At 44.3% G+C, this 22519-nt stretch overlaps 1 protein-coding gene across 2 annotated transcripts in view; it reads left to right on the top strand.

Moving 5' to 3' along the window:
- LOC118311249 (enhancer of polycomb homolog 1) overlaps window positions 1–22519 on the top strand; it is a 25259-nt gene extending 2740 nt beyond the window's left edge. The window contains exons 2-15 of one of the 2 annotated variants that reach the window (XM_035634947.2): window positions 206–295; window positions 9554–9713; window positions 13116–13261; window positions 13419–13625; window positions 13813–13961; window positions 14146–14293; window positions 14553–14717; window positions 14803–14892; window positions 15761–15909; window positions 15989–16422; window positions 18719–18840; window positions 18934–19072; window positions 19897–20275; window positions 20728–22519. In XM_035634947.2, coding sequence (XP_035490840.2) covers window positions 9614–9713; window positions 13116–13261; window positions 13419–13625; window positions 13813–13961; window positions 14146–14293; window positions 14553–14717; window positions 14803–14892; window positions 15761–15909; window positions 15989–16422; window positions 18719–18840; window positions 18934–19072; window positions 19897–20275; window positions 20728–20800 — 2301 coding nt within the window. In that variant the 5' untranslated portion in view covers window positions 206–295; window positions 9554–9613 and the 3' untranslated portion in view covers window positions 20801–22519. Of the gene's footprint in view, window positions 1–205; window positions 296–1867; window positions 2356–9553; window positions 9714–13115; window positions 13262–13418; window positions 13626–13812; window positions 13962–14145; window positions 14294–14552; window positions 14718–14802; window positions 14893–15760; window positions 15910–15988; window positions 16423–18718; window positions 18841–18933; window positions 19073–19896; window positions 20276–20727 lie in introns of those variants that run through there. The other variant, XM_035634946.2, reaches the window with a different exon arrangement.

Below are 22519 nucleotides of genomic sequence, written 5' to 3'. Positions count from 1 at the left end.
ACAATCGTGATCAGGTGGTGGACAAATGTTTTGTCTTTGCTCCACCCAGCCAGCCTTTTCCTTAGCCTCTCTTTAGTCAGGAAAGGAAAGGCCTTGGTTAGGTTTTCTTTTTTTATTCGTCTGACTTGCAGTCTACTTGGTTCTATTTTTATGTCATAATGTCTTTTTGGTTGAGTTTTGGCTTATTGTCCCTGTTGGCTCTCAGGTCCTCATAATGGAGTCAGTGGATTTAAGGCAGATAAGAAATCCCCACTTCACCTGGTTGGATCCTGGCTGAACCCAATGTCATCAACAGGTAAGGTGTTTTAATGGTTGTAAAATATTATTATATCAATAACCTTGATAAATGTAACAGTGTTTTTGGCTCTGGTTGTCGCACACTTCAGTAAGCTTAGATCCTAGATCGACGCTCTACAGTGCTTTGGATCTTGATATTGGATAAATGCTGTATTCAATGTGTGTATTTGTACAAATGTATTGAATGAAAAATCAAGATCCTTTTGCCTGTCAGACCAGAGGAGGGTGCCATTGTTCACGAGGTGACCATGTTGCCATGAAAGCCTTGGTTTCACCTGGAATGAGCTTATGTTTTTTGTTTTTTTTAATTGTCGGCTGTTGTGGGATCACCTCTGCTTGATAAGGTTCAGTTATCTCAGGTCACTTCTCGGGAACAGTTACTTCCGTGCTGTGTGAGACGTGGGCTTGTAATGGATGACAGACTATTACGCCAGTTTTGCACTATTGAATGAAAAAATAAAAAAAAAGCAAAAATAAAACAAAATCTGGAGTATATTGTATTTGACTTAATATAACTTACATTTGATAGTTTTGATTAAGGAAAAAAATGAAGTTTGTGTGTCTATATATATATATATATATATATATAATCTGTCAAATGAGAGTAAATTGTTTGAGGCCATTTTTACTCCTGGTATTTTAGTGCATTTTTACTTTATATCAATGATATTTCACCACCCTGTCATATCAATGCATTACTAAAAGGAATAGTTATAGAACACAATAACTTTGTTGCGCTTTGATTCCTCATGATTCGCCTAGCTCTGGTGATAATTTTGTTTTATTTGGATTTGATATTATACTTAACATTCAAGGATTGTACAGTCAGTAATTCACAAGCAACAAGCGTCAAACTCATATATATATATTATAATATATAAGCTTATTATCACTGGTGCAAATTATATATTAAATTTTACAACATTACTTGTATCTTTCCTTTTCATAATACCCACGTGAATCACTTTTCACTTATAAATTATTTGTTATATCGTTTGTCATGTGACTAATTTCCAATTTTTTTGTAATAATCAAAAATAATAATGTTGGATGTGTTATTTGTATATTTAAAAAATTTTATATAATTTTTTAATTGCCTTGTGATTAATGTATTTTTTTCATACATATATATAAACAATTATTTAACTACGATTGATTATCACAATTTATAATTCAGAATCGTGCCCTGATGTTTAAATAGATAGATATAGCACGTTTCATACAGCACACTTTAAAAACATAAACAACATCTACAGTAATAAATGTAAAATATATGAATTGCAAAAAAATATGGAGAATAAGAATATTACACTTTTTGGAATTATATGAAATACTAACAGTGGAAATAGTGCAGCAGTACAATCAGTTACCAGTAGTGTGCAGAGGAACATGGTGACATGAAAGTGCAAATGTGGCGGAATTTATGTTTTAATTTAGATTAAACAGAGTCCAATAATGTGTGTGTGTGTGTGTGTCTATAAGGTTGTTGGTTCGCGAGGTGCCCCCTTCCCCCCCCCCCCCCCCCCGCCCGCCCACCCCCGCAACGCGCAAGCGCCCGGGACCGCGTGGGAATGGTCGGTCCCGCGAACGGGGGGTTGGACCGCTGCGAGCGAAACAAGCGCAAAAGAGTTTTAAATGTCCGCCATGTTGCCCATGGCGCACTGAACCAGCGCCAGGGAGCGGAGCGTCGGGAAGACCCAGTCCGAGCGAGAGCGACCGAGATCCGGGCCCTTCTCCCCCCCACCGGCTCCGCTGGCGACGCCCTCAGAACGCAAGCGACAGCCGCTCCGCACCGTCCGAACAGAACTCACCGCACAGAAACATCCATGAACGCGCCACTCCGGCACCGCGGCGAATGTCGGTGGATCGGACAGGTTTATTATTTGCATCGCGAGTTGTGAAAAAATGAGTAAATTGTCGTTTCGGGCGCGGGCGCTGGACGCGGCCAAGCCACTGCCCGTCTTCCGCTGCGAGGACCTGCCCGACCTGCACGAATATGCGTCCATTAACCGCGCCGTGCCGCAGATGCCCACGGGGATGGAGAAAGAAGAGGAATCGGTATGATTTTGTGGACATATTTCGCTTTGGTTTATTTTATATATATATTTTAATTTTTTTTTTTTTTTTTAGAGGCGTCCCTCTTTTTTTTTTTTTTTTTTTCCTCCTGCGCAAGCTTTCACAAAATGGCCGCCAATTTTCTCAGGAAGAAACACGACAGATTTGTGTGGCGGGCGGCTCGCGTGTGGCCCTCGGACGGATGTTTGGGCGCCGCGGGAGTGCGTCGTGTAGTTATCCGGTGAAATCGCCCGGTTTCACCGGCTCATTTGCGTGCGGCGCGATTTTCCGAGCACAAAGGAGTCATGTGACTTCGGCGATGCCGACATTTTGTCTCGTCTGTCAAGTGTGGTGTGGTGCTGGGGGCGTAATTGCGACGGGCCAGGGCAAGGGGGCGCTCGTGATCCCAAATTCTGTGTGTGCGTGTGTGTGCGCGTGCGCGCCTGCCAAGATAGGAATGTCAACAATGGTGCCATGTATTTGGGGGAAAATATATACATCTGTGTTGACATGGTTTTCATGTTTTTGTCACAAATTGTGGTGCTGTTTGCACTTTGCATGCTGCAGCCCCTCATGTATATTTATATGGAGGCTGTGGGTTGTAATGCAGCTGTTGTCAGTCGTTGTTTGACAGTAAATGCACGGGTCAAAACATCCAGTCTGTGTATTTAATCTCCCAGTTTTACACCACTAACCTGTGAATCCACGTTGACTTTTTCACAGGTCACTTGGTGGTTATGTTGGGGGTTTTTTTTAGTTTTTTTTTTTACATCTAATAAACATCTGTGGACTTGCAAGAAACAATCAAAGTCCCTCGTGCTTGCAATTTTTATAAATTTAATGATTTTTGGATGCGCCTGCCATAGAGGCAGGTAGATAAACAAAGTCTGCTTCTCTGTCTGGTTTGTGTAGTAGCACACCACGGGGTGTTGCAGTTTATCTGTAGGATGTAGTGGGATGTTTGTAAATCATGCACCGACCCCCCCATTGGATTTCTCTCCTTCTTCTACTGTGTCATTCTCTTCTGTTTGTGCCATTTATCAGAGACAACAGTGTGGCACTGCCAGGCCCCTTATTCTGGGCATCATATGGGCTTCTCCAAGGGTGCAGCTAAGTCGCCTGCCCAGCAGGCTTGACTAAATGTTTAAATGTAAATGGGGGGATATCACTCCTGGCGTTTGCAGCGATGCATGCTGTAGTTTAATTCTAACTGAAAAGTGTGTTGCAGCCAGTCTTGCCTCGCTGCTCTTGCGGAGGCTCAGTGTCTGGGGTTCAGTGTGTCAGATGGCACAGCAGGCTGGCAGACAAGCGGCACGTGGCGTGCAGGAGGAAAGGGGGGGGGCTTGCTGTCACTTCAAAGTCTGTGCCCCGCTCAGCTGGAGTGGTGGCTTATGTAATGCTCATATTATCATAAGAGGTAAAGCCAAGGCCCGCAGCGTGCGAACCGCTCTGTTTTGGAGCTGATCTGGAGTTTTTTACGTCAGAGTTCAGGTGGAAATTTCCTTTTTAATCATTGACAGTAGATACTGTGGCTCATGCTCCCTCAGCAGATTTCTGCACTCCTTGGCGTTTCTCTAGATCTGCTCGACTCCCACTTCCTGAAAGTGTTCAAAGAAAGCATCATCTTTTTCATTTTTCGCTTTCCTCCTCCACCGCAACCACACTGAACCCCCTTGCTCAGTGTTCGGTGGTCTACGAGGTGAATGTGCGGTGTCCCTGCACTTCCCCACGCTTTTGACCACAGAGGAACTTTTCAGACACTTTCTTCCTCCGTTGCTGCTTGCTCGCCTTCCAAGATCCATATTTTAGTCTTGACATGTGGTTTTGTACTTTTCAGGTCTGCGTGTTTTTGTAAGCGCGGCTCGACTGCAGAGAGCCGTCATCGCGGAAATTCCCCTCAGCACGTGCGGCTTGTTTGTTTTGGGGCCAGACACTTTGTCTTGTGTTTACGTTTGGGTGAACGCGAGGTGAATATCTGCGGCGGCGGTGGGAACCCACAGGCGTCTGCTGTGTGTGCGTCTTGTACTCACACGCACACACAGTCCGCTTCTGGCAGACGCCCAGCTCGTCACACCGTGACCTTGCTGGGTGGGAATTTGGCGCATGTCACCTGTCCAAAGTCTCTCCAGCGTACATGCTGTGAAATTGAAAGTTGTCTTTGTCATCTGTCCCCCCCCCCCCCCCCCAAACGTTTTCTTTCACTGTTGACAGTTTTGTGTTGACGTGTATGTGTGGGGCAGCGTGGGATATTAACACCAGCAAGTCTGCCAGCTCGAGCCTCAGCTGGAACAACTCCTCCTGAGATTGACCCGTGAATTCAGGAAGTCTACAGTCAACGACCCATGAATGGAAAAGTACTCCGTGTACATTGCCTGTTTTGTAATTATTGCTTTCACTTCGTTGTTGCACAACAGTGCACTCTGCTCAAAGTTTGAAGCAGATATTTGGCCTCGTGGACTCTTATTTAAGTAATGGAAGGTAATGGAAAGTTTCTGTTGGCCAAAAAACACTCCGTCTGATGGCTGAGGTTATAATGTCTCACCCTGGCTCAGACAGGATGTTAAAAATCATCCTCTCGCACGCAGCGCTTTTGCGCCGTTGCCGAGCATCCCTGGACAGCTCTACCAGACCGTTCCCTGTGGCTGTCCATCACGTTAAGAGGCATTTACAGTGTCTGGGACAGTAGCTGTCGCAGGAGAGACCAGAGACGGCGGAGCGGACTCGACAGTGATCGATTGGGTCATTTTAGAAAGGCTATTTCTGGCTCCAGTGTGCACGTGTGAGAAAGCGAGATCAAGAGAAGCCGCGTTCTGTGTGTGAGGGCACCAGCCCCATGCGCTGTGTTGTGACCGCTCACCTCCATCCGAGTGTATTTATTCTCAGGCGAATGGCCGTGGCCGGGAGAAGTAAACTCCCATGTTGCTTGATTAGGTTTGGCAGCTGGCGTGATTTTGCTCGAGGCCTTTTGATTTATGAGTTTTTCTTGTCACAGAGTAAAAGAGGAAGTTGATGCGGAGGCTTAGGTGTTTACCGGGGGGGATGTGGGAATCGGGCAGGAACGCGAAGGGTTACGCAAGCCGCATCCTCCGAAACGGATCGCCACAGCACATGGCGCCGTAAATATAGAGAACAGTCATTTGCCTCGGGTGTGACAGACCGTGAAGAATATTGCTGGTCCCAAAAATCCAAATGGTGTTGATGAACACTGGGCTCTGGGAGGCAGTAAATCAGATTTGATGCAGTAGACTAAGACTGAAACGACACGATGGGATAAAAGGTCACCCGAGAAAGTTAACTTTCCAAACGTCCTCAAGTTTTTTCACTGGGATACTTTTTGCCAAGACCAGACACATGTAGTAATGCAAAATAATAACATGATTATTTGTCCACACTCAGATTTAAGAGATATGTTGCCGTCAGGGAACAGTCCTGTACAATAAAGTCAGGACTAAAGACCATGTGGAATAATATAGCCGGCGCTGCCCACAGTAGAATATCGCTTTGTGTCTTCAAGGTGTTGGTGAAAGCACCATTTGTTTTTATCATCGGAAAGACCGATGCCTCCACACAGCCACTTCTCTGCTGAGGTGACGGAGGCATCGACGAGTCTGAAATGACGAGATCTCTGCACATTTTGTGATCTGAGCAGTGATTTCACTTTAAAGAGAATCTGTAATGAAAAAAAAAATGCAATAGCACAGAAAAGCTTTTGCCTCATCTGTGTTTTCTGCTCTCCTCGGTTTCGCCCCGGAGGTGTTTCTGAGAAGCGGCACACTTAGCCTGATTTAACCCAGTGAAAACAGTTTGCCCCCCCTGTGTTTCTTGTTCTCTGCCTTTCTCCTCCTGGCTTCCATGTGTTGCCAGCGGGCTGCTTGGATCAAAACAAAATCCAGATGATATGAAACACAACAGGCTTAAAAAAAAATTTTTGATAGAAATTCCATGTGGGGTCATCTCAGGAACAACCAGGCATTTGGACAATAATAATTATTACAGTGGTTCATCTGTCACGTTTGAGTATTTAAGTCCCAAAAGTGCAGCAAATGTGTGGGAATTGTGGTGATGCGCAACCAGATTGAAGATGTTTATATATTAGATAAAGACCATAAAACGGCTACTTGGCCGACCCACTTCCCTCTTCCTGAATTCCACACGGAAATAAACACAAGTTGAGACTGAAAAGGAAATTACCAGACTGGTGCATAGCTTTGTAGTTGGTAGTTTGAGAATTTAGAAATGTCAGTGGTCACATTTTGAACATGTTTCTTTTGTGTTGTTTTAAGGCCAGTGATCGATGCAAGAAATCCCGAAAATCTCCATCACATTCCCATGTAGTTATCTATGTAGAATTTCTCAATGGAAATCAATCGAAAATATACAGTATCATAATATTATGATTTTTTTAAGTAGACAGTGCCATCAGTTGTAAATTGAAAAGCTGCTCCAGCTGCTCACTTGTTCGGATTGTGTGTATGTTGTGCAGGTGCTTGCACGCCAGATCTTGACAGAGCCAGTGGAGCTTGAAGTACAGCGAGTGTGACGGGTCACATTACCTGTAAATATGAAGCAGGGACCTAATACCTGTAAATTAGTGAAACCAGCATCATGAGGGCTGCGTGAGTTGGAAGAAAGACTGAAGCACGTTAGTTGTGGCTGTAGCTGAAAAAGGAATAAAAGAAATGTGTGGTGGAAGTTTTTGAATAATTTTTGGGAGTGAGTCCCACATACCGGCACCTAATTGTGCTCTTACCTGGAGACAATTAACAAAATACAACACGTGGAGCCACAGAAACTTAATTCAACAGCGTAGGACAGTCTATTCAACTGCTGGCCTTTTCTGGACCTGACGTACCAGCCCCACAACTTGTCTGGGAATGTCTGAATGACCTTTCCCATGACCCAGGCGTTGCGTGGTGCTGAGTCATCGACGACCGATGGTATAAAGTTGCGAGATTGATAGCGACATTATCAGATAATAGCTTGTGACTGGACTGGCAGGAGGGAAATCACTTTCCAATGGGGGAAAATGCTCTGTTGAATTTTTCTCCCAGAATTCATCTGCGTCCCAGGCCAACACTCTAGTGCTTTCCATGGAAAACTGCAGCCATGGCAGACGAGTTGGATTTACCAGCCTTCTCATTCAGACGGACACACATGCTCACTTTATATCTGACTCATTCACTCTTCCTGTCATCTTCACACACACTCTTTCCCTCACCAGTGAGGTCTTTAACAGCCGCAGGGGAAAACAATAAACACCCACCTTCCCCCCAGAGAGCTGTTGTACGAGGCCGGCAGCACGCCGCCTTGTTGACACGCTCCCTGCAGGTGGCTCGGTGCCCAGCTCTGGGGCCAAAGGCTCCGCTACTACGACTGACTGTGACTGTTCAGACGAGCGGCCCGCCAGAAAACCAGTTCATCACCTCCGGCACATCCGCCCCTCAGCCGGCTTGGCAGCAGCAACAGCCGGCTCTCGTCACACTTGCGGCGGGTTAGATAAGACAGACCGATCCGAGAGCTGGAGCGGAACACGGTGTCAAGCTTCTGTCTGTGTCCGTCTTGAGCGTGATTGGATGGAGGGCAGGTTTATAGATTTGTCCCCATCCAACTCCCGCTAAGCCCAATCGACTTAGCGCCAGACCTTTTCAGTTCTTTTTCTTCTTGTGTTTGTTTTTTACATTTTTTCAGAGATTGTCATAAGGTCTGGAGGCCAAATGTTACTCATTGTGTAACTGTTCCTCCTGTAACTCACTTGGTGGACGTACATTCAGCTGGTGTCTACATGAGTCAGTGTGTTGTTGTCCCTCCTGAACTGAGTGGAAGTTTACAAGATGTTGTTTCAGTTTGACACGGTCTTGTTTCGCACAAACTGTTTCACAATTTTGTTTTATGTTGGAAGTCGTTGTCTTGGATTGTTATGGTTTGTTTCGACTCGACGACCTTTCACCCCTCAGTATTTAGTTAACCTCCTATTGTGAAATTGTGACGGCCAAATTAAATGTCACAGAGGTTTTCTTCTTTATATTTCTCTAGGTTGTGGCTGCTGTTGTTTCTCGTAAGGAAAAGAGATTACCAGCAAAATCAAAACTTTTTGTCATAGAAATTGGGCATTTTCAACTAATTAAATCTGCCGCAGCTTGTGGATATATTTGCATCAACTGGTTCATTCATAACAATGTCTGACTCGTTCACAGTTGTGTGGCTGTCAGCTGTCATCAACCTTTTTTTTTTTACCACTTTGCCATGTAGTCTGGCTGATATTGGAAGTTTGGGTGATGTGCTCATATCGATAATTGATGCTGATAGGTTTATTTGTTGTTAAAAATCAATCTGGCAGCAGATCCTGTAGTTTTGCTTGATTTGTTTGGGTTTGTTAAGAATACACATAGCTGTGATCAGGATGAATAATAACCTTGACATTTTACAGGTGAGAGATAAACTTGTTTGTCCTCAGACAACCTCAAACTGGGATTTTTTTTCTTGTAAATATGGGCCAAAATTAACACTAGGGCTGCAACTAACGATTATTTTCATAAACGGTTCATTTGTCTTAATATTTTCTCTATTTTCTCTCTATTAGTTGTTTGGTCCATAAAGTGAAAAATGTTGATCGTGTTTGCCAAAACTCCACGAAGATGTTTTGTTTTGTCCACACCAGAGATATTCAGTTCGCTGTCACAGAGGAGCAAAGAAACCAGAAAAAAAATCACATTTAAGAAGCTGAAATCAGAGAATTTTGCGAATTTATTCAATAAAACTATTGGAACCGATTGATTGATAATCAAAAAAGTTAGCGATTAATTTACTCATGGATTTCACTGTTGCAGCTCTTATTAACATCCCAATATGTCTGTAATAAGCCATTTTTGCTGCTTGTATTTTTTTAATCTTAATTGAGAGCTCATTCAAAGGGCACAACCTTTTCCCACAAATCCATCTGTATAACCCGTTTCTATAAATGATGAACTTCCCTCCAAAAACATTTTTTTTTTGCCTTTACATCAGTTCCATATTTTTGAAACGCCAGCTTTCGCTTAGCAAGTAAAGTAACTTCATATCCAGCAAAAAAAACCCTTTAAGCAATTTCATTTGTATAGCATTTTAACCCTGACAATTGTTTGTGTGTGTGTGTATATAACATCTCGGAAGAGATGATTTGCCGTGGTCCAGGCGTCTCACCTCCACCCCCGTGTCTCCGCAGGAACACCACCTCCAGCGGGCCATCTCGGCACAGCAGGTCTATGGCGAGAAGCGGGACAACATGGTCATCCCGGTCCCCGAGGCGGAGAGCAACATCACCTACTACGACTCCCTCTACCCCGGGGACTACAAGATGCCAAAGCAGCTTATTCACATACAGCGTGAGTGGGCGTCTCCTAATGGCAAATGTTGTGCTGCACAAAAGCAGAGACGAGGGGGTTTGTTGTTGCCGCAGGTTGTTTCATTTGGCTGTAACGGTGTTTTTTTTTCCCCTCGATTATTCTGAATGCGCTGAGTGACACTTGGGGGGCTGTTGATCAAAATAATGAGCTGCATTAAGCAGAATAGTTCACATTAGGGTAATTTTAGGTTTAAATTATCACGTTGTAGACCTGCGTCAATCCATTTAATTCACTTTAGGACCATAAAGTGGCAAATAAGAGAGTTCCCCCTCCAGAGCAGCCTTGCCTGATGGGAAAAGGTGAGGTGACGTTCTCTGGCTCTGGAAGTTCAGCCAAGTTAACCTTGGTCTGTCCTCCTGACGTTCGTCCATTTTAATGGCTTCAGGCGTGTGTCTTTTTCTATGAACTTTTACCGAGCTGTCAAAAGTGTGTCAAAGCAAATGAGTTTGAGAGATTTCCCAGTTGCAGCGATGGCAATCGGAGAAAATGAGTTTGCTAGATGGACGAGTTCAAGAAACCGTGTCTTGTGTCACAGGCGGCTGCCGCGATTGTTCCTCAAATCAAAGCAATTTGCCGTACCCTAAAACTCGAGACGCCAGTTATCGGTCGACGGCTGAAATGACAAATGTTTTGTCCCGTCAAATGGCTGTCGGAGCAGATTCCAGGGTTTCCACCCTTTCTTCAGACTGCAACGTGAAGAAAATTCAGTTGGGAATTGAAAAAAATACCTATATGGTCTTATTCAATTTGTTTAAACCGACCGAAGATTCCAGTTGCGATCTCTCGTACATCTATCGTCCTCAGTTGCCTTGACGGCTGCCCTGGATGAAAATGACTTGCTGTAGTTATCGTTTTAAAAATAAAGCAGCAAGTTCTCTGCTCTGTAACCAGTCAAATTTGATTGAATAGATTTTCCGCGGCGCGTTCTCGCCGTGAGACGAACCGCAGCGGAATTAAACAGAAATGATTGAAAAACACCGGCTGCTAGTCGTGAGACACTTGTTGGGACTCAGGAAGTGGATTGATTTGAATTAGTCTGTGGTTTGACTCCTGGTTTCACTGTTCACTGAGGATGAGGAAAAAGAGCTGAGCTATATTGACTGAGTAGCTTTTATATATTTCTGTCTCGAGTCAAAAACGTGATCACATTAGAACGTTAGCAAAGGGTCACATTTTATCCATCAACTAAAATTACACAAATGCACCTCTGACCTATAGAAACATTCAGCGTGGCTTTTTTAAATTTTAGCTTCAGCTCCGTTGAAGTGTCTGCCAGTGTTCAGTCAGTCTGTGAGTTACTGGTTTTGGGTGAGACTTAATGGATCTACACTTAAATAACACTCAGATATAGGAACTGTCTTATCTCCTGCGTCCACGCGTCAGAACGGGTCAGTCTGGTGCAGTGGAGCCTGACGGTCTCTAACCTTTGAGTCCAGCAGACGCTCGGCGGTCCGTACTGTTAAATCCGTGAACCATTTAATCCTGCGTGTGGTTTAATGACCATTAGATCTTCTGCAGCAGGTTTGTACGAACAGAGACACGGGACAAGGTGCCATGCAGCTGAAAATATACTGTCATTATAATAATAATAATAATACATTTCATTTACATTGAATGAAGCATGTTTTAGGGGATAATTGGGAAAAAATGAGTGGTCTGTACCAAAAGCCTGATCCTTTTTCGAATATGATTTGAAGGCCGGAGTGTCTCATTTATATAATGCAGTGCTGTTACACATTTGTATTATTCTTCTTTTTGTGCATGCGGCTGTGTTTTGATCTCGTGTACGCTGAGGTGCTGATTCTATTCTCTCATTACATTGTGGCTTCTAAAAGGCTGCTGTGTAAGTGCTAAACTTGCCTCTACGGTGAACTATAATAATCTCTGTACATATAGATATGTGACAAAAAACATAATATATATATGTCTGACTTAGCTACAACTCTTTTTAATGCAGGTGTCTGGCAGAATACAGATTGTGGATTGTGATTTATGGGACCTGCTATTCCACTGATTGAATTTGTATCTCTTTTTATAAACTGAAGCTTTCTGCTCTAGTTTGATGGATACACGGTTGTTTTAGTTTGCTGCGCTGCATCTCCAGCAATAACTCATAGTCAGGATTCATAGAAAGTCTCTTATTTCGGCACCTTCAGTCACTACCTGATCCAATTGAGCTGAAATGTAACTTTCAATAGCCAAGTCTGCTTCAGAGTTACAGTAGAGAAGACGTGTTTACCTGCTCACGTTTCAAATGTCGTATTGAACAAAGTCTGAATGAAAGTGTGACTGTACGCCGCTATTTGAATCTATAAACCCAAACGTGTCGAATTGTTTTTCCAAATATGAAAGAGACCCTGTGATGGAGACACGTGATGTGATTTAGCCAGGTAGCACAGCCACAATGGATGTCGTATTATTCCACTTCATCGACCCCTCTTGTTGTATTCACGACCTTGTCTCTGAATTTTCTGAAGGCTCAAGAGTTGTGACACGTTTGCTGATGTTTTCACAATTGGGTGAAGTCAAATTTCCGTTGGGTGGTTTTGAAATGCGTCCACGGATAAATGTTGATATCCCTTACGACTTATGTTGTCAACTCGCGTTTACATCGACTGCATTGTGCTACTTGGCTGCTAGCTTGTAAAATGGTTAGCCTCTGTGGCGTTGGGACAGTAACGTTGATGTCAGCGTCCACGTTGCCGTGGTGCGTTCACGACTTAAAACACTTTTGAAAGCCTTATTAGAAGGAGGATGAAAAAAAATGTCAAGCTCTTGAAAAGTAGATCCTGGACTGTCCTCCTGCTCGATCACGATATCAAGTCGTCAGATCGCAGAGCCTTTTAGATGAATGTCAGACATGAAAGCAGTTGCATTAAATGTAGAGAGCATCTAACATGTTGAAGTGGGACAATCACAGGCGTAAAGAAAGAATGAATGAACGATGGCTGAATTTCTTTTAGCTGCTTCAGTTTCTTGCTCCTGGTATATTTTGCGTACTCGCTCACTGTCACGTCGTGAATGTTTTCACTGCATCATGTGCGTTAACTTTCATCACATGTGAAAGTGTCTCCTGTGGAAAAAAAACAACCTTTGGGGATTACAATAGAAGCAGAACACAAACACCTACATGCATTAAGTATGTGCTGCAGAGTCTGCAGAGTATTTAGTCAATCTGATGCAGAAGCATCCAAAAAATCAGAAACCCTCTAGAAATATCCATTTCTGAGTGGATTCTTTCCACTGTTGTTCGCACCTTTAACAATTCCCCCCACAAAAACCTCTAATTTGTCTGACATTGATTGTCAAGTCTTTCGTGCTTTCTCAGTCCAGGGAATTGTCTAAAGTCTGTCCTCTCCTCTTCCTCTCCCTCCCCTGCAGCTTTCAGCCTGGACACAGAGCAGCCCGACTACGACCTGGATGCCGACGACGAGGCCTTCGTCATCAAGCTGAAAAAGAAGATGGAGATCGGCTTCCTGCAGTTTGAGGAGATGATCGACAGGCTAGAGAAAGGCAGCGGACAGCAGGTCGGTGTCTCCATCTTCACCCTTAAACTCATCCCGCTCTTAAGAAACTTGAAATATACCTAAAGACCTGAGGGAAAAACTGATAGCTGCAATAAATCAATGTTGTTTGCCATTTTCGGAGCAAAAGCAAAATGTGACTCCGGCTTGTATCTCGCAGCCGGTGAGTCTTCCCGAGGCCAAACTGCTGCTGAAGGAGGACGACGAGCTCATCAAGGAGGTCTTCGACTACTGGAGCCGGAAGAGGAAAAACAGCAAGGCCAACTCGCTCATCCCCACCGTCAAGCAGGAGAGGCGGGACGGCTCCAGCACCAGTGACCCGTACGTGGCCTTCCGGCGGCGCACGGAGAAGATGCAAACCAGGAAGGTCTGTTTGCTTTTATCAGAGTTCTGAGTAGTTATGGATTAAAACTTGTGTAATGTCTCTTTAATCAACCTGTAGTGACGTAATTCAATTTAACTGGTTCATTTTGTTGGCCAATTAGTTTTTGAAACTCAACCTCATCTGATTTTGTGTTTTTCTCAACCTTTTTTTCCCCACCTCCAACATTCAGAACCGCAAGAACGACGAGGCGTCCTATGAGAAGATGCTGAAGCTTCGGCGGGATCTCAGTCGAGCCGTCACCATCCTGGAAATGATCAAGAGGCGGGAGAAGAGCAAGCGGGAGCTGCTGCACCTCACGCTGGAGATCTTCGAGAAGAGGTGAGGCCCCCTCCTCCAACAGGGCTGCACACACAAACGCACCGGCGCAGAGACGAAACTAAATGTCTGGCGGAGTTTCCAAAAGAGTTGTCATTGACGTTGTTTTTGAGGGCACCACACAAAATTAGTGTGCCAAAAGAAATGACTCTGATTGGCTAATCCTTTGTCACCCTCTCTTTTCCAGAAACGTCATGTCGGACTACGGCGGCGAGGTGATGGCAGAGGTTCTGGCCGAACGGGCTCTGGTGAGGCCTCAGATCATTCCCCTGGTTCCGCTCACCAACCAGTACCGACACCAGGACCACATGGACCTCAAGGAATACAAGTCCAAGGTGAGGCCTGCTGTTGGGTTCCGTGATTATTCACACAAGTCTAGAAGTTGAAGGAAAGAAAGTACCTTCAAACACCTGATCACAGACAAAAACACGTTTCCTAAAATGCTGCTTAGAAATTAAAGTTAAAAAGAGTCTTTCGAAAAGGTAGAATCAGGAATTTTGTCAGAAGACTGTTTCCCATGGCCATCTGTCTCTTAAAGTTTGCTCCTAAGAATAAAAGAAGTCTCACAACCTTATCTCTTGTTTCCCCCCGTAGCCCGAGAAGATGGAAGTCCCGCGGCAGAAGAGGAAGTACGAGAAGAAGCAAAAGGCTTTGCCTCTGTCGTCGGGTGCCCCCCACCACCCTGGTCCTGTCGTCTTCAACGCCAAGGACCTCAACCAGTACGACTTCCCCAGCTCAGACGACGAGCCCTTCTCCCAGGTACGCGCACTCGTTACTTGTCAGTGTGTATTAATCCTGCTCTCCCAGTGACCTCACCCTGACCTCTGACCTCCTGTGCCCACAGCTGCACTCAGGCTCATCGGAGGCGGAGGAGGAGAACGACCCAGACGGGGCCTACGCCTTTCGCAGGAAGGCAGGCTGCCAGTACTATGCCGTGAGTCACACGACCATCTCTTCCACAGAGCGAGTAACAAAGATCCTCGCAGCTCCAGCACGCTGCACGATTTTATCGCAAGGCCTTCCGTTGATGTGTTGTTCACACTACGTGACTTATCACTACACGATTCTTCAGCAGGAGACATCCTCAACGAGCGTCCCTGGTCTCCAAAGGATGTTTTCCCCCACTAAAACTGACGCGATAAGTGACACAGGAAATGAGCGCTGCCATTGGCTGTAATGCGTCGACAGCACTGACGTTGCAGTCTACTAGATATGTCAGACGAGAGCAAGGCACCCGATGGCGCCGTTGGAGGATCACACGTAGCGTTTGAGTCCTGATTTAGGAGCCCTGACTTGTCGTTGATTTTCCTCAGATTTTTTTTTTTTTTGTTGCCGAGCTCCAGTATTTGGCGCAGAGCGGAAAAACGTGTAGCGTGAACTCGTCATTAGAGGTTCAAGTTTTGTGGTAAATTTGGTAAATCATGATCATGCTGGTGGGATTATGGGAGACATTCTGTCTTGTGGGCGCTCACGTCTTAAGAAGAAGTTGCCTTCATGTTGTAAAGTCAACACTCCCACTAAAAAAAAGTTCAGGTTCCTGCTTTTACCTCAAGGTTACAAGGTCAATTTTTTGTAGGTTCTTTTCATTCTGTTAAAACAAGAAAAACTATTTACCGTGTGGAGATAAATCTTCTGTTCTGCTCTGTTACACCTGAGCATAGTAGATGACTGTTACTTCTATAAAAGACAAATGGCAGAAGTGAAGTTTTGTTCCATACACATCAGTACTATAAAACCGTCTTGATAACGACCGGTCACCGACTGCGACCAACAGAGTTGTGACTCTGTGACTCTCTCTCCAGGCTCGTCAGGACCGTGTGGGGAGTTGGCCGTGGTGTGACCCCTTGCAGGGCGGTTTGGCAGAAGCTCGCTTTCGCTACAGTCTCACTACGCTCACCGTACCGCGGCGCTGCCTGGGCATGGCTCGCCGGCGGCTGGGGCGAGGCGGCAGGTCGGTTACCCTCCACTTTTCTCAGATTCACATTTAGTAGTGTATCACCGCAGAGTATCTGACTTTGTCTCTCTCTCAGGGTTTTGCTGGACAGGGCTCACACGGACTATGACAACATTTTCCACGGCCTGGATCCAGAAATGCTCGACCTGCCTCTTCCCTCATCTCCTCCTCCTCCCCCCACAGCGACGTCACGCTCGCCGGCCGCCGACAAGTTTGCCAGTACCTCAGAAACAAATACCTCGGACAGAAGTTCCTCCTCCTTCTTCAACTCCTCTCTTTCCTCGTCCTCGCCCTCTTCCACGGACCTCAGTCAGATACTGTTGAATATAAAGTCGTGCCGATGGAGGCACTTTAGACCACGGACACTACCACTACATGAGCTGGATAACGCCCACCCGCTATTCAGGAGGCTGAGTCGAGGCCTGAAGCGCCCGGTCTTCGCCTCCGCGGCCGGGGGACAGCCCTCTCAGCGTCTGGCGAGGGTCGTCCCTGCTCCCGCACCCGTTGCTGGTAAGAGGCTCGGCTGCCTTCGCACAGTGGTTCTAATATTCTGCTGGTCCACCATCTCTGATTTTAGAGGAGATATGTTATACTTTTTCAGTTTTTACCTTTTCTCTTGGGAGTTGTAGTTTTTGTTTTTTTGTGCATGTAAAAGATCTGCAAAAAGTCCGCAGTAAAGGGAGCTCCTCTCCCCGACAGAAAACACTGAAACACCTCGTCAGTAGTCCGGACGATACTTTTGTAATATTGTGACGTCGCCATATTACGGACGTGCATATATCACGTCTAGCAGCTAGTCTGACACGCCCCCAACAAAGCCAGGTAAAGCGAGAGAACTTCGCTGGAAGCAGTCGACCAATCACAACAGAGTGGAGCCAGCTGGCCAATCGGAGCAGACTGGGCTTTTATTGGGAGGGAGGGGCCTTAAAGAGACAAGAAGCAAAAGGCAAGTGTTTCAGACCAGAGGCTGTGAAAGAGGAGCTGCGGGAAACTGGTGTTTACTGAACATTGGAGCAGGGGAACCTTTTCAAGCGATAACCCACATTTAAATGATGAACCTGAATACGAGCAGAATGTCTCCGTTAATTTGAGCGACATAAAAAATATTTAATTGAAAACGAGACCCTGTCCCTAACCCTCGTACAATAAAATTGTGTTTGTGCTGATTATTTTTTTAATTTTTATTCATGCCGCAGACTTATTTACTCCTTTAACCTGCATTGTTGTGATGGTTTGTTTGTTGTCGGTAATGTGTTTGTAAGTGCGGGGTGGTCGTCCAGCTGCGTTGTGAGAAGTTGACATCTGTTGTTGCTTCTTGACATTCTCACTGCATCACCTCCCCGTCCGCAAGGTGTCAATAAAAACTAGGGTTTGATGAATTCATGAGATGCTGAGGGATTCGTCAGGGTGTGTGGACATGGGACTTGTGGAGGCGTCCAATGAAAATTAATGCCATTGTGTTTTTGAATTTTTGCTTTGACAAACAACTGCCTGGGAGCGAGAAGAAACGACCTGCATGCAAAGTAGCATAAAAAAAACTGAAGGACGCAGATGGAATGAGGAAAAGATTGTACAGTTGGTGGTCACGTCTACACAGAGCAGTGATAAAAGAAGATTATGATTAAAAGGAGCTGTAGTTTGATTAAATGAGATGTTGCCAGGTTGCATGAAGTGATGAATTCTGTTTCCTGTGGCGTGGGGATGAAAGGCTCGCAGTGAACAAGTGAATCAACATATCGCACTGAGGCGTAAAGCCACATGATACTTTTATGATCAATAGGAAGCCGGTGAAGAAAGAGATTGAGTTGTTGGCATGCAAACAAGGCGACGGAGGAAGCGCTTCATTAATGCAACGCACACAAGAAACGCAGGATAGACGAGATCATTGAGTTTGTGTTTCGTCGAACAATCATCGGATTTCTTCCTCTCACAACCTGATGTCTTTAAGAGAAAGAAGGAAGCAGGTCACTAAAATGCATTTAATTCTCACAGTTCTCATTTAGCACTCGTGGAAACTTTGACGAAAGCACCAGGAGCATAAACCCACCGTCAAGACCACAGGCTCAATAGTATTGTTGAATTACCTTTTTAATATTTATGGCAGCCTGCCATACGTCGTCTAGAACTTCCCAGTTTTCACTGTGAGAATATATTTCTCAACTTATATTATTCATTGTCAGCACAGTCTGCATTAATGAGTCCTGAGCTACAGCGAGAAGAAGACTGAGCTCTACAGGTCCGGAAGACGAGTCGTAGTTTCCGTATCGGACCAAGTCTTTAACAGTCTCGGCTGCTCTGTTTGAGTTGGTTAACTGCAACCAAGAACCTTGAAGGTTCGGTGCATAAGCGATGAACTATTGAAACGGTTCACTCTGTTTGATTTGAATTCACCAGAAGAAGAAAAAAAGAACAAGAAAAAAAAGATCTGCGTTTTGTGTAAGAGAGTGAGAAAGAGGAGAATATTGATTCAAACCTCTTATGTTTGTTTAGAAAAAGAGCCACATCATATCAATTGTCATCTGACGTGTATCGCTCAGCTCTCCGTCCTCGCTGTAAACTGGGGTTGAACCGGAACCAACCAGTTGGAAATGGTGATTCTTAGCAGAACAGCTGTTTTAAAGTTTTCCTGATATTTTTGAATTTCATGTCGTAGAAAAGCGTTGAAGTAAATCTTAAGTAAAACGCAGCGTCACGCTGTTAGTGATCATGTGATTTGCACCCAAAAAACCCCCCCAAAAAAGTGTACACGATGTTGTGAATTTAATATTCCCCCAGATTTGTAACAGGAGCGTTTGTCCCCCCTCAGCTTTCACAGCCGAACAGTACCAGCAGCATCAGGAGCAGCTGGGCCTGATGCAGAAGCAGCAGCTGGAGCAGATCCAGCTGCAACAGCGAGCCAACAGCACCGCCACTGCCAACAGCACACGGGTCAGTGACACGCACCTCCCAGTTTCTCTTCTCTCTCCCTCCATCCTTACCGCTCACAGCATCTTTTTTATTCTCCCCCCGAAACAACAACAGGGCTTAGCGAACACGTTGGACCAGGCCAGCGCTCAGTTCGCCGCCTCTGCCCTCGTCACAGCCGACCAACTGCTGGCTCTGAAAACCAAGGAGGAGCTGGCCCTGGGAGGCGGAGTCAATGGCGTCCTCTCCCCCTCAGGTATGACACTTAAACCCCCCCCCCCCCCCCCCCCCCCGAAAAGACCTGTCGGTGGATTATAGTCTGTTTAATGAACGCAAAATTATTCTTTATAAAAGTGAGTTCTATTCTGTTGCTAACTGTGTTTGTGCCTCAGCTATTTATTTTATCTACAAGTTATTTTTTTATACATTTATTTTTATTTACAGAAGCAGAACAAATTTAAAGTGAACCTCATCAAAGTTTAGCAAAACGGTGGCAATGAGCAGACAAAGCAAACCATGGCAGTGAAATAATTATTGTCAGGAATAGAGCTGAATTCTTTCTTAATCGATTTATCTGTTGATTATTTTTCTCGATTTAATCGACTAGTTGTTTGGTCCATAAAATTTAGAAAAATGTCGAACCACAAGATGATGTTTCGTTTTTCTCCCTACACACCAAAGATATTCAGTTTACTTTCACAGAGGAGCAAAGAAACCAGAAAATATTAATGTTTAAGAAGCTGAAATCAGAATCGTGACTTTTTTTGTACCATAAAAAACTAAGTTAATCGATTAATGGATTATTTAAATAGTTTGGCGATCAAAATGTGTGTATATATATATATATCTACTTGAACAGTAATATTATGCTATGATAGTAATTATATGACAGTGCATATTCAGTGAGACATTTGAATATCGATCATTTCAGGATTTATTTTCAAAGAACATTTGATAATTGAAACCTTCCAACTCCCCCCACCCCTGTCATCACCCACCCCCCCTCGCCTCCCCCTCTTCTCCCCCACCCGTCACCACCCTCCGCTTTCCCCCATCCCCACCCCCACCTCAACCCCTCAGGTGTCTATAAGGGCTTGCACCTCTCAAGCACAGTGTCCCCATCCCCCGCCGCCCCGGCTCCTCCCACCACCAACACCCCGACACCGGCCTCGCTCCACCCCTGCACCACCACCACCACCACCAGTAACAACAACGGCACCGCCCACCCCGCCAACACCGCCATCACCGCCACTAACACCGCCACCACCACCACTCAGGTCCTGCCTGGAAACAACAACAGCCTCCGTCTGGGTGTTCCCACCGGCAAGCGTGTCCACGCAGCGCGGACACTGAGCACCACCATGTCGACATCCGCCTTAAAGTTCACCCATGCAGCCGCCAACTGTCAGAAACCCAAGGTCACTACGGCCTCGGCTTCGCCGCTGGATATAGTGCCCAGGTGAGGAAAGGTGCAGAAGGCGTGAGGCGTCAACCGATGTACAAAATATAGATTTGAAAATGATGGTGATCTTTTAGAAACGGTATGTTTCAAAATCTTGAGTTGTATTTTTTTTTTTTCTTCTGGCACACTGTCTCTGTATGAACATATGATGGAGTTTTAAGGGCCACATTGAGTAGAAAGAATAAGTGAGATTTCGAGAATAAAGTCCTAACATTGCGAAAATGAAGTCGTAAAGTTACGAGGATAATGAAAATTTTATTTAACGTTATATTACGGAAATAAAAATAGTGTAATGACTTTATTCTCTATATTACCACTTTAATCCCAAAATATTTCGAGGTGAAGTTCCTGCGGAGCTAAAAATAAAAAAAAGACTCTTAATAACTGTGTGAAGGGCCAACATGTTGCCGCGTCTCACCGTCTCTCATGTCTCTTCTCTTTGTCCTCAGGGAAAATCACGAACAAGACAAACCAGCACTGAACAGTCTGTCAGAGAACACACTGGCCATGGAGGTGACGTAGCCTCGCGTACACAGCACCGGGGAAACGTGACTCCGCCCCCTCTTCCTCCACCTCCATGGGGTTTTCTTTTTCTTTTCTTTTCTTTTTTTTGGTGCTATGCATCATTTGTCAGTCATGAATGCAAGTGGTGGCAGAATGAGCAAAGGCTGGGTTTCCATGGCAACTGTTTTGGGACTTAATTGCAATGCTCATGTCGTACAAAAATAATTTTTTCTCCTCCTCCCTCCAAATTCCCCTTATTTGTTACTGTTAATAAGAGATCGTCTGTAAATTCTTAATATGGCAATTATATGTACAGTACTGCATATTTGTAATACCCACCCCACCCCTTCTTGTATATAACATTACTTGAATACAGAATTGTTCATTTGTGATGTTTTGCACTCGAGATATTGAAAAAAAAAAAAGAGAAAAATTAAAAAGAGAAAACGACAAACTAAAGTATGAGGTGTGAAAGTTGTACCACAGAAAAATATGTATGTCTTCACATGCATGGTGCGGAAACCTGCTGTCTGATCTATTTATTGTGCCGTGTTTACAAAAGGGTTTTTCTTTTTTTTTCCAAACCTTTATTTTTTTAATACACTGTACCCCCCCCCCCCCCCCAATCCCCATCCCCAACGGTTCCCTGTGGTTAAGTCCGTGTTAAAACTGATTTAAACAACTGTCTTTTTATTTTATTTTCCGGATGTTTGTGAACATGGTTCACGACGTTTCCCACACGCCACCACGTCGAACTCCGTGGAGTCGTTAGACGGGAGACGTCGGGCGTGAATCCGTTATGTTGTCGGCATCGGTTCGTCAGTGGGTTCGTCACGTTTCCTCGAAGCTCTTCCATAACGTATATTATTATTCCTTAGACGAGTAACAAAACAATGGGGATGGAGACTCTTTTTCCCAGAAGACTTTTGCTGCTTCTGACTCATCTAAGCACTAAATAATTTTTTGAAAAAATGATTTATTTTTTTCTTATGCTGCTTTTGTATTGATTTTGCCCTCTGGGCCTCGTTTTCTTTGTGTTTTTCTCTAAAAGATAAACCCCTCCCACCACCACCTCCCGTACCATTAAAAAAAATATATATATATATATATATATATATTTTTGTATCGCCCACTAATTTTTTTTTTTTTATTTTTTTTTACATTTTAATTTTCCTCACAAAAACACTTCATTTTTTTGTTACTTGTTACTAAAAAAAACAAAAACTATAAGGGACTAAAAAAAAAAATGCAGTAACTGACATTTATTATCATTCCAGCTTCTACATAATAAGGAAGACAACATGTATTATTTGATAAGAAGAAAAAAAAAAAAAAGAATGATCGTTTTCTCTACTTTTAATAACTCCAGACGGCTGACGAAGCCATGGACTACAAGTTATCGGGTGCCTTCATTTGGGGGGAAAAAGAAAAAACCTTATTAATGAAATGAAAAAAAAAAACTCAAAAAAATGAACCAAACTTTAATGGCTCTCTTCTGTGAAGAGTTTGGTACTGAAGGCTACTTGGCTACTACTTTTCTTTGTCTGTACCACAACCCCAATGCCCATTCCAGTGGCCCGGCTGATTCATGAGTCGTTTTTATTTTATATATACATATATATATATGTATATATATATATTTAGTCTCTTCCACCAAACAGACACTCACACTCTCATGGGAAAGACTAAGAATCCTCTTGAATTGTCACAAAATTAAATAAAAATCCAGGGCATTAA

The sequence above is a fragment of the Scophthalmus maximus genome, chromosome 5, assembly GCF_022379125.1.
Source record: "Scophthalmus maximus strain ysfricsl-2021 chromosome 5, ASM2237912v1, whole genome shotgun sequence".
NCBI lineage: Eukaryota > Metazoa > Chordata > Actinopteri > Pleuronectiformes > Scophthalmidae > Scophthalmus > Scophthalmus maximus.
This window is presented reverse-complemented; position numbering and strand designations above follow the sequence as displayed.